The 15,185-nt window shown below is 37.5% G+C and overlaps 1 protein-coding gene across 2 annotated transcripts in view; it reads right to left on the reverse strand.

Annotated features, from left to right (window-relative positions):
• Positions 1–15,185, reverse strand: part of tmc6b (transmembrane channel-like 6b) — a 33,618-nt gene that overhangs the window by 11,372 nt on the left and 7,061 nt on the right. Inside the window, exons 2-9 of one of the 2 annotated variants that reach the window (XM_059345302.1) lie at positions 13,115–13,295; positions 11,470–11,600; positions 9,170–9,337; positions 6,822–6,986; positions 5,823–5,931; positions 5,649–5,733; positions 2,289–2,546; positions 86–294 (exon numbers count right to left, since the gene is read on the reverse strand). In XM_059345302.1, the coding sequence (XP_059201285.1) occupies positions 86–294; positions 2,289–2,546; positions 5,649–5,733; positions 5,823–5,931; positions 6,822–6,986; positions 9,170–9,337; positions 11,470–11,600; positions 13,115–13,170 (1,181 nt within the window). In that variant the 5' untranslated portion in view covers positions 13,171–13,295. Of the gene's footprint in view, positions 1–85; positions 295–2,288; positions 2,547–5,648; positions 5,734–5,822; positions 5,932–6,821; positions 6,987–9,169; positions 9,338–11,469; positions 11,601–13,114; positions 13,383–15,185 lie in introns of those variants that run through there. The other variant, XM_059345371.1, reaches the window with a different exon arrangement.

Below are 15,185 nucleotides of genomic sequence, written 5' to 3' on the forward strand. Positions count from 1 at the left end.
AAATTGCACATTAAAACACTTCATGAGATATTATAACCAGTGTTGTTAGTACAGTTTCTGTTTAGACTTGCATGTTTGTCCGTACCTGTACACGAGGATGATGCATGTGATGAAGAAGGCCACTCCTATGGTAAAAAAGTATGCAATGGGCATTTTGTAAGAGAGGCCCTTGGACAAACAGTCTGAGCTGGTTCCATTGGAGTCATTCTGCTCTCCACCATCATCACTGCAGCTCTTATGCAGTGTGTAGTTACTGTAGTATCCATAGTACATCACTGAGTCAGTGAAAGTGCCCTGAGACAGAAGGAGACAGGCATTTATGCAGCAAAATACATTTGCATAAAAACAAATTAATAATATTTGAACAGGTCAAAACCTACAAAGAGAGTTTGGTTACTTAGTTTTCCATAATATGAAGCCCTCCAAACTCCATCTGTAATGGTTTCCCCACTAAATTAACTGGTTCTACTCCTTCTACCGCTTTGAAAAATGAATATATGAATATTTTTGGTTTATAACTGTTGAATACAGGATGTCTTCTATTTGACTGATAAGTTTATTCTCAGTGTGCGTGACGTTTGAAAGGAGCTGTACATGTAATTCAAAGCATTTCCATTGGCTGCACACAGCTCTCACATTACTACACTGTATGTTTACACAGTATTTAGTGGTATAGTGGGTGATTCTATATTAATATTTTAAATGGTGTTTACAGGTTGTTTAAATTCTCACATCACACTTGTGTAAGTCGAATACTTAACCATAATTGGTTTCAAAACTAGTTGCGATGTCAGAATATCCTGCTGGTACTAGAACACGTTTAACTCAGATTTAAGGTGAGCACAGAGAAACTTTGCCCCTTCAGCAGATAAACGTTAAAACAACGTTCTAGTGTCAAAGCATTTTGCAGAATGAAGCTCAAATATTGAAGTGAAGTAACAGTAACAATAAGAAAACAATGAAGGGGGGATTTAATTTAATTCCACTAAACCTTTTTACACCAATCCTGTTTGTGGAAATTAATTTGCAAGTTAACATCTTCCTCTAGTTTCTGAAACCGTGCTAGCTTAGCATGAAAGATAATGTACATTTCAGAATTATACAAGTAGGCCTTTTTCAGGGAACAAGAAATGGGTTAGCAACTTAACTCTATGGAGTCTTGGGCTATTTTGTCCATTTTTGAATTCTTTTCATGTCTTTGTAAGTCATTTTGTGTCTTTTGGTGTCTTTGTTTGTCATTTTGTGTCTTTTTTTGTCATTTTGTGTCTTTTTTTGGTCATTTTGTGTCTTTTTTTAGTCCTTTAGTCCAACATAAAATGTGATTTTGAATCTTTTTTTTTTACTTTCAAAACACTATCATGCTCAATAAAGAATTTTAAATGTTGCAAATGTGCATTAATTTCAGAGTACACTGAGACATTAAACTGCATAATTTTCAATTAAATTCTGGAAAAGTTGGTGTGTTCTAAAACTTTTGACCAGTAGTGTATATATTTATTTTTACTTTTTGGGGTGGGGATTCTGTTCTGAGTGTTCCTGTATGTCTGTGTTTTATTGTGAAAAAAACTTAATAAACAAAGTTTAAAAAAATAAATAAATAAAGGGAAACTCATTGCTAGCAGGCAACAGGTTCAAGATGGCTTTGTTACTGGAAACTCATCGTCCAGGTCAAAAGCAACAGACACCAAAGATGAGGTTAGTGTGTTATAAACACTGAGCCTTCATAACATGTGAGAAGTGTCGCAATAACACGTCACCAGAGCAAACAACTCACCACTCCAGTGAGAAGATCACAATCTGTGAATTTAAATCGTAAATTCTAAAGGATGAGGAAATAATTTCTCTTGGTCGGTGTGACTGCTCCGTATGAGTCTCTACTGAGGCTCCTTCACTGTTGTTGTGATGGCTGGATTTGTATTTAATTGTATTTAATTGTTTATGATAACTGTGTTTAAATCTTGTAACTTGTCACTTTTTATGCTGCTTTCTTGGCCAGGTCTCTCTTGGAAAAGAGATTTTTCAATCTCAACAAGACTTTTACCTGGTTAAATAAAGGATATATATATATATATATATATATATATATATATATATATATAAATAAAGGGAAACTCATTGCTAGCAGGCAGGTGGGTTTTAACAGGTTCAAGATGTCTTTGTTACTGGAAACTCATCGTCCAGGTCAAAAGCAACAAACAGCAAAGATGTGGTTAGTGTGTTATAAACACTGAGCCCTTATAACACGTAAGAAGTGTCGCAATAACACGTCATAAGAGCAAACAACTCACCACTCCAGTGAGCAGCTCCAGTCCATTAAAGGAGCGGTTGGCTTGGAGCGCTGGTGGAGGGTGAACTGCTTGAGGCAGCACCATGAAGGCAAAAGTCACCAGGAACAGGAAGATGTTGAAGAACAGAAGGGTCTTCAGGAAGAGGAAGTAGGACATGACTCCGCTGCCGAAGCGTCCGCTGACTCTCTTGAGGCCGACCTGCCAGAGCTGCAGGGAGTGCAGGAAGGACAGCCAGCCGTACCAGCTCTGCCTCATGCCCTGGGGGGGGAAACCATTGGTTAAACTAAATCAACAATCATTTATCTGATGTTGCATGATTAAGCATTATTCTTTGAATGAAAAGTGACTATATTTTTTATGATTTTAATTTATTTTTCTATTAGTTACTTCTGTATTGTATTTATCTATCATCTACTTTACTATTACTGTTATCATTATCCTTTTTATTGTTATTATTTTATTTATTTATTTTTCATTATTATTATTATTATTAGGGATTAAGGCAAGAGTTGGCCTTTGGGGCCTGATTTGGGAGGGGGGTGGGTTTGGGTGGAATTTGAAGTTCTACTGCCATTACTGATGCTGTAAACTGTATGAAAAAATGTTGATAAATAAATTGTTTTAAAAAAAGAATGAAAAGTGACACAGAAACATATCCACATTGTACTAAAGTGGGTCACAATGCAGCAGTACAGCTGAGTAGTCACATTAGTTGTTTAAAGTCTGAGACGTGTGACTCACGGCCTCATGGCTGTAAATGTTTGGGCAATAGAGCGATTGCACCACTGAGATAACACCCACAGGAAATATACACTGACACCCAATTATAGCCTGAGAGAAAAAACATCCCTGTGCTTTCTTATTACGTGTTTTAGTGTTCTGTGGTTTCATATTAATGAGGTCATTATGTCAAAGCTGATGTGGTGATTAAATATAAACTATCACACTGTGGACAAAAGGTAAAGCCGAGTACTTTATCAGCTACTGGTTCTTTAATCTCTCCAGTCAAACGTAGCTTCATCCACAAGCAGTAGGATGCCTCTGGCAGGGGTGGAGGATGTCTATCAAATTGGCATAATATTATCATATTATGATTAATGTCCACAGAGAAACATCACGATGATATCGTCAGCACAAGTCATCCAAACTACTCAGATCATAATTATGGCCACAATACCCACTACAGTGGCTATACTGTACAGTACAGGCCAAAAGTTTGGACACACCTTCTCATTTAATGCGTTTTTCTTTATTTTCATGACTATTTACATTGTAGATTCTCACTGAAGGCATCAAAACTATGAATGAACACATATGGAATTATGTACTGAACAAAAAAGTGTGAAATAACTGAAAACATGTCTTGTATTTTAGATTCCTCAAAGTAACCACCCTTTGCTTTTTTGATAGAGTTGCAAACCCTTAGTGTTCTCTCAATGAGCTTCATGAGAAAGTCACCTGAAATGGTTTTCACTTCACAGGTGTGCCTTGTCAGGGTTAATTAGTGGAATTTTTTCCCTTATTAATGGGGTTGGGACCATCAGTTGTGTTGTGCAGAAGTCAGATTGGACAACTGTTAGAATTCATATTATGGCAAGAACCAATCAGCTAAGTAAAGAGAAACAAGTGGCCATCATTACTTTAATAGTTTTGATGAATCTACAATGTAAATAGTCATGAAAATAAAGGAAACACATTGAATGAGAAGGTGTGTCCAAACTTTTGGTACTGTACTGTATATATACTATAATAAAAGGATGTCTGCCATCTTATTAATTATTTAACCATGAATGAGTGTATTTCATAAACTGTAAAGAAAAGTTTGAACAAAATCTATTTTACTTTAGATTACTTGAACAAGAACTGGCACAACAAAGAATGAGCAGATTTCACGTATTTTAACTTCATTGTACTGGCTGCCCGCCTGGCTCTGAATGTCCTTGCTCCACCTTATATTATCTCTCTGAGCTGCTACAGCCAGACTCCACCAACCGGTCTCTCGGGTCAGCTGACCAGCTGCTCCTGCCGAGAGTTTTCTTTTGTTTTTATTAAAGGATCCCCATTAGCTTGTGCCATGGCAGTTCGCTAGTCTTCCTGGGGTCCTGGAGCTGAAGCTCTGAGAGGAACCAGCGTTTGCCATTGCAGCTCCAAAACTTTAAAGCTGCACATTAGACCGGCCTCCTCACTCTCTCACTTTAAATCTCTTCTTAAAACCCTCCTAAACTGAGATACGAGATATCCGGCAACTTACATAAATTCTATGGTGTATGGAGATCCTGGAGCACTCAAGTGGACACTCACTTTTGACATTATACTGTGCCTCTTTGTTTGTAATTTGTTTTGGTATGTTATGGTATTTGTCAAGTTTTTTTTTTGTCTCATTTATTTATTCACCTATATTTCTATTTTATTTATTATTATTATTATTATTATTATTATCGTGTGTTCTTGAAATGTACCTATTGTGACATTTGATACACTTAAGTGGACTTAAGTTCGACTCTGACATTATATTGTGTATACTTTGTTTTGATATGTCATAGTTTGTGTCTAATTTTTATTTAATTGCCTTTTATTATTATCTTTATTATTTGTGTATGTATGTTATTTGTCACTCTGAAAATTGACAATAAAAATATTTTGAAAAAACAAACAAAACCCACCTCTTCTCATTGGCTTTTATCACCACATAGTGTTGATTTTATGATTTTATGAATTTATGTGTATACATGCATATTTTATTTTGTGCGGGCAGTACATTTCATTTATTTTATTTTAATTAATTTTATCTTATTATATTTTACTGTTCTATTGTTTCCTTCATCTCTTTTTATCGTGTTATCTATATATTGTTGTGCAGCACTTTGGAAACCTTGTGTTTGCTAAAATTGTGCAATACAAATAAAGTGGATTGGAGTTAGATTAGTTGATGTGTCAGTCCTAGTGTCTACCTTCATTTGCACTTGCAAAATCAGTCATTGCATGTTTAAATACATCTGAATTGATACTTTTATGCACTTAATAAATTCCACTGCAAACAAACATTTGCTTTTGTACTTGTAAGCAACACTGACAACGATACGGTCTTAATCAAATCTCATTTCATTCATTTATTTCATGCACTGCAGATGTTTTTTTAAGCAAAACGGCACTGCAGCTCAATACAAGGGCAGCATGCTCAATATCTAGCCGTATACTTTTGACCAGTGTTGCTAACTCTTTTCCAGCGAAAGTTGCTAGCACTAATTTAAAAGTGGTAAAAGTCTGGTACGGTGTGTAAATACACAGTCAGTGGTGAAGGGAAAACACAGAAGGTGTATATAACACTGCAGGATGTTTCTGGTGGTGCAAGTGACTCACAATGATGATGTAATATTTGAGTTGACTGCAACAGGGAATCCGACTGCCAGAAATTGTGCCCTTCTCTTTTTGTAGAGCTAGCCTCCTGAAAACAGAGAAACACAGAAATTCAGACTCTACATAAAGAACACAATGAATGAAAACAGGAATAATGAGAAGAAGGAGCACGTCTACCTGAGTTCACTCTTCTCAGCCACGCTGAGAGGCATCGCTCGGAGCATCCGGACTCTGTCGCTCACTGACAGGTTCTGCAGGTTGTTCACCAAACGTTCCCGCTTACTCACTGTAACACACAGCGGGGGCAGAGTCACTAACGTTAGAAACTTGTCAAACACAGATGACTTTTTATTTATGCTCATGTTTTATCAGTGCAGATCATTCTAATACATAAAGCAGATCTAGTCTAGACGGATTTCAGAATAAAGGCCTTCTATAAGAAGTGAGGAGCATTCATGGGTACAAGTCAGGAACCGGCCTACCTTACATATCTCAAGGGTGCTGAGTCCAAAAAAAAATGGTTCCCAAGCGAAATTTTGAGTTTTTCACCTTCTAGTTTGTATCAAATGGCCAATTGCCCATCTTGCTCAGTGATTGGACCATTTCCCCTTAGTTTTTTTGTAAGTAGGCAATCAAGATGAGGAAATTAAGTTTCTGGATCTATAGTCTAGAGTCAGAGCAAGGATATAGTGGAGGCTCAGTGTCTTTTTTATGTATATATATGTATGCAAAATACCAACTGGAACATTTAAAAGTGATATTGATTGAATATTTATGTCGGCCTTAAAAAAAACACACAAATAATGCTTAATTTCACCTTAAAAGTTGGTATTCTGCATATATATAAATATACATAAAAAAGACACTGAGCCTCCACTATATCCTTGCTCTGACTCTAGACTATAGATCCAGAAACTTAATTTCCTCATCTTTGATTGCCTACTTACAAAAAAACTTGGGGAAAATGGTCCAACAACTGAGCAAGATGGGCAATTTGGCCGCCACATTGATATGCAAATGAGAAGGTCAAAAACTCAAAATTTCGCTTGGGAACCATTTTTTTGGGATTCAGCACCCTTGAAATAAGTAAAGTAGGCCGGTTCCTGACTTGTACCCATAAATGCTCCTCACTTTCACTTTTTGGACAATTCCGTCTAGACTAATCATTCTCCTCACCCTCTGCTCCCTCTGCGTCGGTAGTGTCTCCCTCCATGCCGTAGCCTCGTATGCTCGGTCTGGCGGATCGAGAGAAGTCTCTGATGGCGGGTCTGCTCTGCCTCCGTCTGCGGAGCTGCATGGTCCTGTTGTAGTACTGAGAGATGATGGCTCCTCTGCTGCGACCTACAGAGAAGGATGATCGGACTGTTCAGAGATGGAAGCAGCAGCGTTTAACGTCTCAAAGGCAACTTCCTGCATCCAAAGACTATGGCTTCAGGACTGGTTATATCTAGCTCTACTCTTTCTATAGCTTTGAATGACACAACCAGGGATGTTGCATTTTATGAACAGGCCCATAACTCCTTAGAAACAGGGACATCCCAGACTTAGTGAATTGTTTTTTTGCAAAAAAGACTGCTAGTCCAACCAACTTCAAATCAAGGTTGTTATAGTTAACGAAAACTAACGAAAACTAGAATTGAAAAAACATTTTTGTTAACTGAAATAAAAATAAAAACTAGAGTTTTAAAAAAACCATAACTAACTGAAACTGTATTGTGTGGTTACAAAACTAACTAAAATTATAGTGAAAATGTCCTTAGTTTTCGTTTTTGTCAACTTTTTTCATTCATAATTCAGTGTATTTATTTGAACATGTAACACATGGTGAATATGTTTACTGAGACTGGGATGTTTACACTAGAACCAAAATTCAAAACACCCAGAACTGTAAGAGTTAATAACCTTATTGGGGCTGAGATGATAAACCAAAGGAAATAAAGGAAACATTTATTATGACTTCTTTGAATCTCGCACCCAACACATAGCCCATTACAAAAAAACTAAAACTAATAAAAACTGAACTAAAACTAAGCATTTTCAAAAACTAAAAACTAAACTAAAACTAGAAAACTCACTCTAAAAACTAACTAAAACGAACTGAATTTGAAAACAAAAATTCACAACAAAATTAAAACTAAAACTAATGAAAAATCCAAAACTATTATAACCTTGGATCAAATAGGTGTATAAATCATTTAAACAAATCGATCCACATGACAACAAAACTGTTTTTACAAGAAAGTGCAATATATCTAAATTTAGGTGGCCAACATGGTTGTTTGCAAACAGGAAGCACTGGTCATTTGTTGCACTCTAACTTTGAGGTTAAAGATTTGGTTTAAACCAAATATGTCATGTGTCACAGCTAAATATATCAGATAAAAGCTAAGGAGTCATCTTCAAACAACAGCTGAGGCACCTGACCAGCCACAGACACTGACAGGAAGATAACAGACAAACTGCTTCCTCATGAAACTCTGCTTTAAAAAAAACTCTTTCTCAACATGTCTGCAGCACTGAGTGTGCTAACACAGGACCTGACTTTGTTGGTGAGGTTTGGTCCTGTAAGCCACTGACAACTTAAAGAACATACAGGGTTTCCTGTGTGTTTCAACAAACCAAGAGTGATGTGAGTTATCTGAACCCTTAGAGCAGTAGTTCTCAACCTTTTTGAGTCGCGACCCCCAATTTAACATGCATGTTGTCCGCGACCCCCGCTCACTGAACACAATCTCACACGCACAGTTCAGATCACCCAAAAAAGAAACAAAATGACCACATAAGACTCAAAATGACCAAAAAAAGACACAAAATGACCAAAAAAGACACAAAATGACCAAAAAAAGACACAAAATGACCAAAAAAGACACAAAATGACCCAATAAAGAAACAAAATGACCAAAAAAAAGACACAAAATGACCAAAAAGACTCAAAATGACCAAAAAAAGACACAAAATGACCAAAAAAGACTCAAAATGACCAAAAAAAGACACAAAATGACCAAAAAAGACACAAAATGACCCAAAAAAGAAACAAAATGACCAAAAAAAGAAACAAAATGGCCAAAAAGACTAAAACACATGAACACTTTAACACAGTGGAGACAGAGCTGACTTCCAAAATGATTTGGCGACCCCCAGAAATCATCTCGCGACCCCAATTGGGGTCCCGACCCCAAGGTTGAGAATAGCTGCCTTAGAGGAGCTTGAAACATTTTAGTAATGTTAAAACATTGTAGAAACAAAACTGTTCAGTCCTACAGCACACTGCAGGAGCTTATGGCATTAAGCTGTGTCACTGATGAGCCAAGCTGAAAGAAATATTTTACAAAAATTATTACTATTTTGTTTTATCTATTGGCACCTATCAGTGTAGTACCACTGTAGTATATAATGCCTAAACAGTTTGTGCTCCCATTTGCGCAGCAGGACTAAATGTCTAAATTATTTAAAAACATCTTTATAAACTACAAATCCTTTCTACACCTGCACCAGTATTTCCACTGGCCTTCTGCAACACTCACCAATAGTGCGACTGGGCATGGAGGAGAGGATCTTCATGGTTGCAGAGGACCATCGTTCCCCTACGAGGGGGTCTGCCTGTGTTTCTTCACCCTCCCATTCTACGTCCCTTCGCCCCCGTATCCTTCCCTTCACCTCTCGCCCAGGGCTGGACAGGTAGGGCACGTTGTCTGTGGAATTAGAAGGAAAAAAACATGAAAAATATTGCTACTGCTGGCAAAATAAAATCTGTTTTTGTAGTGATCAGGGCTCCAGGGTGTGACCAATTTGGTCACACATGCAACCAAAATTTTTTAGGAGTGTGGCTACGTTTACACGAGGACGGTCTGAACAGAAGACGCAAAAGTGGCGTCGCGTCTTCACTTTTTATTCCTTGTTTAGACGAGCGTTTTCAGGAGGAAATCTGCTGCATACGGTGACGCAAAAGTGTGTGAAATTGGATTGTATGCAGCCAGGCGGCATCACTTAAAGCCATAAGAGCATCTTTGGGCATGCGGAAATTTTCCCGCCACACATTTCTATCAGCTACTCCTTCCACAAAGTTCTCCTCCATCACTAGATCTCCCAGGTCTCGTTCACAGCCGTCTGGCTCCTCCCACCAATCGCTGCATCCAGAATGTGATGGAGGTAATTCCAGATCCTTCTCTGTTCACTAATACTATCTGTACATATCCTGGACATTTGGTGGAAAGACTCCTGTAAGTTTATTAGAGCTGCCAGAGCAGCTTGAAGGTCCCACCATGGAAATAATCCCACGTTTCTTTATTTCCTGTCCTGGAGCATGTATGTGACGTAAACACATACGTGACGTGAGCAGATCAGATCAGAGTTTTGTGTCTTGTCAGTGTAGACGACACGCTACGGAGGAGAGGATTACACTTTTACACTTTGGAAGGTGGTTTCAGATTTTTGCGTCTTTAAGCCCCCAAAACGCCGTCACCGTCTAAACGAAAGGCACTTCCCATAAAATATTTTGTCGTTTTTACCCGCGAGCGTCCTCGTGTAAACGGGGCCTGTGACTAATAATTTTTCTAGGTCTCACCAGTGCACCTGACGCTGCCCTGGTGAAAACATTAATTTATTTCTCAAGCGCATCATCTCTCTGTGTTCCCCTGTGACTGAACTCGCACTCATAGGGTTTCTCTCAAAGCTCTTATTTTGCGTCCTCGTTTCACTCACTTGCGTCTTAGTCCCGCCCACCGGGGACGCATGGAGAGACGCATGGAGGTGAAGCGCGGAGACGGAGAGAGGAAACTTTTGAAGAGAAAAAAGAAGTCCTTTCCTCCGAAGCGTCACGTGAAGCGACGTCTGTCATTCACATTATATGAAAGTTATGGAGAGCGATAAAAAGGTGACCTTATGGTGCTAATGGCAGAGCAATGAAAAATTTGGGTGCACCTAAAAAAAAAAAAGTTAGGCACCAGTGCAACCAATGCAAAAAGTTAGTCTGGAGCCCTGAGTGATGTTAGCAATATGGCCAATATGGCCAAGAAGTTTACATTGACACCTTTACTTTCCATATTACTCAGCTAAAAGAGTTAGGAGAGTAGGGGTGTGCCATATCGTATCGTTCACGATAATATCGGTATATTTTTTTTATGGTTAAAAAAATGCATATCATGATATTGGCAACGTTCTTTCTTCTTGATGTAGTGGTTAAAGTTGTTTTAATCAGAAAAAGCTGTCGCTAAACACATGCAGCTTTCAAAATAAGAGCACAGTGTGTTAAGAGAATCCACCACGGAATTTACAAGAAGACTGTCAAAATAAGATGCCTTAAATAAAACATACAAGAACCTTTATTCTCCTTTACAAAATTTCATTAAAATATGCCCCCGGAACCCCTAAATGGTTATTTTTTATTATTTGCTCATACTCGAGTCAAGAGTAATTTTTTTTGTATTTGGCCACTGTTGAGATTTGCACTTCAAACTACATTTTAGATTTTTTTATTATTTATACAGACTAAAAAAATCATATTTTCTATGTCTTTTAAAGTATTTTCTAATATCGTCAAGAATATCGTTATCACAAAAATAGCCTGAAATATCATGATATTCTTTTAGGGCCATATCGCCCAGCCCTATAGGAGAGTTTAAAAAGTGTAGCACTTTTTAGCACTTCTAGCTTTTAAGAACAGAAAAAGGCATCTAACCCTTGTGGAATGTCTTCTTGATACCGAAAAGGACAAAAATGTAAAAACTAAAGAATAAAAAATGTAAAAAAAACCCTCAGAATGCACAAGGGTTAAGCCGTATCACAATATCACTAAAACCAAAATCCTGATCACCAATACAAGTACCTCGACCCTCCTCATCCAGTTGTCTCTGCAGCTGCTGCAGCTCGAAGGCTTCAGACAATCCTCCATTCTGACTCTGCTCCGCTATCAGCTGGCTGAATGAGTCATGAACACCATCCTCATCTATGGGGCTCCTAACACAAGGACACATAGACACAAGTAGAGATACAAAGACAGAAAAAGAGTGAGATACATGCACAGAAATACAGATTAGATTCAAAGACACACTTTGATTTAGATCCAAAGTGCCCTGAGGCCTGTTGGCCACTGACAACACTCCAGATTAAACACCATGACCTTCTGACTCAGTCACCACTAGTCTCATGGGGGGAAACTGTAATCAAACTGCTCAGGAAGAGTCTGTGAAGTATTCAGTGGGCAGTAGAGCCCAGATTGCCTTCTGTGTCTGGATGCATTTTCAAAACCAACCAGACTGATTGTTTTTGTTTTAAAGCAAGAGCAGGAACATACAGCAGGTTCAGATCCTGACTCAGCACTTTTACACAGATAGCACAAGAAGAGGAGCACACAGAAGCAGAAGAAACATTCACTCTCATAGAGATAGACTCAATGCTAACACACACACACACACACACACACACACACACACACACACACACACACACACACACACACACACACACACACACACACACACACACACACACACACACACACACACACACACACACACACACACACACACACACACACACACACACACACACACACACACACACACACACACACACACACACACATATTCAGACATGCTTTCAACCAAACAAATGAGTCTTTTTCAGTGGTGGAATGTAACTAAGTACATTTACTCAAGTACTGTACTTAAGTACAATTTTGAGATATTTGTACTTTACTTGAGTATTTCCATTTTATGTTACTTTATACTTCTACTTCACTACATTTTGAGGCAAATATTGTACTTTTTACTCCACTATATTTAGCTGACAGCTTTAGTTACTTTTCAGTTCAAGATTTAACATAAAAACATAATTAATATGAAATATTTGCTTTTTTAAATTGAACATCATAAGAGTATATTAAGTGGTTAAAATGAGCCCTACCTTGGGAAAATTAAAGCGGTCCGTACATGAATGCATCAAAAATAATAACCCAACAATATATTTTTAGAATATATGAAACAATCTGAGTGGGTCCATTCTGCATAACGAGTACTTTTACTTTTGATACTTTAAGTACATTTTGATGCTGATACTTCTGTACTTTTACTTCAGTAAGTTTTGAATGCAGGACTTTTACTTGTAGTGGAGTAATTTCACAGTGTTGTATTAGTACTTTTACTTAAGTAAGGGATCTGAATACTTTTTCCACCACTGGTCTTTTTTAAGAAGACAATGAACTGGAGATAAGTAGTTGGTCACATGGTTTAAAAACATAAATAAAAGCCACTGAACTCTGTACATTGTACAGATTGTGTACATTATTATGATCTGCCCTTCCTGTTTAGTGTTGAACAAGGCATCAAAGAGACTAATCCTGTTATCTCGGTTCCTTATTTTCCTCCCAGCCTCAACGGTAAATAGCGCTAGGTGAGCCGACAGCTTGAAACAGCAAACCAAACAGAAACTAAGAAAGAAAAAAGGAGGAACATGAAGAGATAGACACTTACTCCAGTCCAGCTTCCATGAGAGGGTGGTTCAGGTCAAAGTTAACATTTCGAGCCATTCTCCTTCCTCCGACAGCCTCGATCAGTCCAGCCGTCTGTCTGTGTGTGGACCAATCGGAGAGGGATCACACCCTCACCTGCTCAGACCTGCTCTCCACTCCCACCATGGCGTTTACTCTTCTACCTGAGAGAGGAGGGGACAGGAGGGGAAAGGAGGCGGGGCAATGGGAAGTGAGTGAATTACAGCCAAGGCAAAAAAATGCCAGCAGACCTCGTTGGAATTTGAAAGCTCTTGTCATGTTACTGCTTGTCCTGCGCACATATTTAACCACTGGCTGTGTATACATGACAAGTGATTATTCCTCTTCCAGCATCAGCTCTCATTAGGGCTGTGCCATATCATATCGTTCACAATAATATCGGAATTTTTTTTTATGGTTAAAAAAAAAAAATGCATATCATGATATTGGCAACGTTCCTACTTCTTGATGTAGTGGTTAAAGTTGTTTTAATCACAAAAAGCTACTTACTCCCTGTCGCTAAACACATGCAGCTTTCAAAATAAGAGCGCAGTGTATTAACCCATTGACGCCTGGAAAGCGGATGCGTCGTTTTGTTGTATTTGTATAAATACCTTTTTGAATTTCATTTCTATCTGCTACAGAGGCTGAAAAATCTATTATTTAGTAGAAGAGTTGACACTTTTTTTTCCAGAATTTTCCAGAATTTCCTGAAAATTAGAGGCTTATTTTAAAATCGCCCAGCGATTTTTCAGGCCTCAATGGGTTAAGAGAATCCACCACAGAATTTACAAGAAGACTGTCAAAATAAAATGCCTTGAATAAAACATACAAGAACCTTTATTCTCCTTTACAAAATGTCATTAAAATATGCCCCCGGAACCCCTAAATGGTTATTTTTATTATTTGCTCATACTCGAGTCAAGACTTAAAAAAAATTGTATTTGGCAACTGTTGCGATTTGCACTTCAAACTACATTTTAGATTTTTAATTATTTTAATTTATTATTATTTAGATTATTAATTATTTTTAATTATTACATTATAGATTTTTAAATATTTTTATTATATCTATAATTATTATTAATTATAGATATTATAATTATTATGCAGACTAAAAGAAAAATCATATTTTCTATATCTTTTTAAGTATTTCCTAATATCGTCAAGAATATTGTTATCGCAAAAATAGCCTGAAATATCGTGATATTCTTTTAGGGCCATATCGCCCAGCCCTAGGTCTCATTTACACTTTGCATTAGTATGTGGTCTGTATCTGTAAAGGATAAAAGTGTACATTGAGTCTCAATTCACTGAGGCCACATTAAAAAAACAACTTCAAACTAAAAAATTAAAATCTTAAAGCATCCATTTTTGCCAGCTCCAACATTCACCACCCTTTATGATCAAAATGAGGTCACAGTGACTCATGGCGTTTAGGGGATTAGGTCATTTGTCCGAAACTCATGAGAGGCACTTCATTGTGGCGCTGCTTGTTGTGGTCAGAGTCAGATGCTGCAGTGTCACAAGTGAAATGAATATTCATGTCTGGACACAGAATGATCCATTGTCAATGTTCGCTGTCAGACATTGTCATATGGGAGGTTGGGAGGAAACATGCTGTTTCCTCTGTTTCTGTGCACTTAAAGACACTAAATTCACTCCAACTATCTAAGACAAAGCCATTATAATTTTAGAGGGATGTGTATATTTAAAAAGTTAAAAACTAGAACCAACACCAAATCACCATGCACCACGGTAACAGCTGTTAATCTATGGAACAAATTGGAGAAAGACTTGAAAACTTGCAATACCATTAACTTATTCAAAAAATTACTTAAAAATAGGATGATTAATTTATATAAGTTAGAGTAATGAGTAATAAGCTTCTTTCTTTTCTCTCTTTTGTGACTGCTTATTTCTTTTGTTGATAAATAACAGATTGTACATTTCTAAATTTTAAATTTACTTGAGTTGTAACAGGGTATATAGGCGTAATAAGCTGCTTCAGCCTTTTCGGTCCAAATGTCTATTATCAATTTTCTCTCTCTGTT

This window comes from Centropristis striata, chromosome 1 (assembly GCF_030273125.1).
Source record: "Centropristis striata isolate RG_2023a ecotype Rhode Island chromosome 1, C.striata_1.0, whole genome shotgun sequence".
NCBI lineage: Eukaryota > Metazoa > Chordata > Actinopteri > Perciformes > Serranidae > Centropristis > Centropristis striata.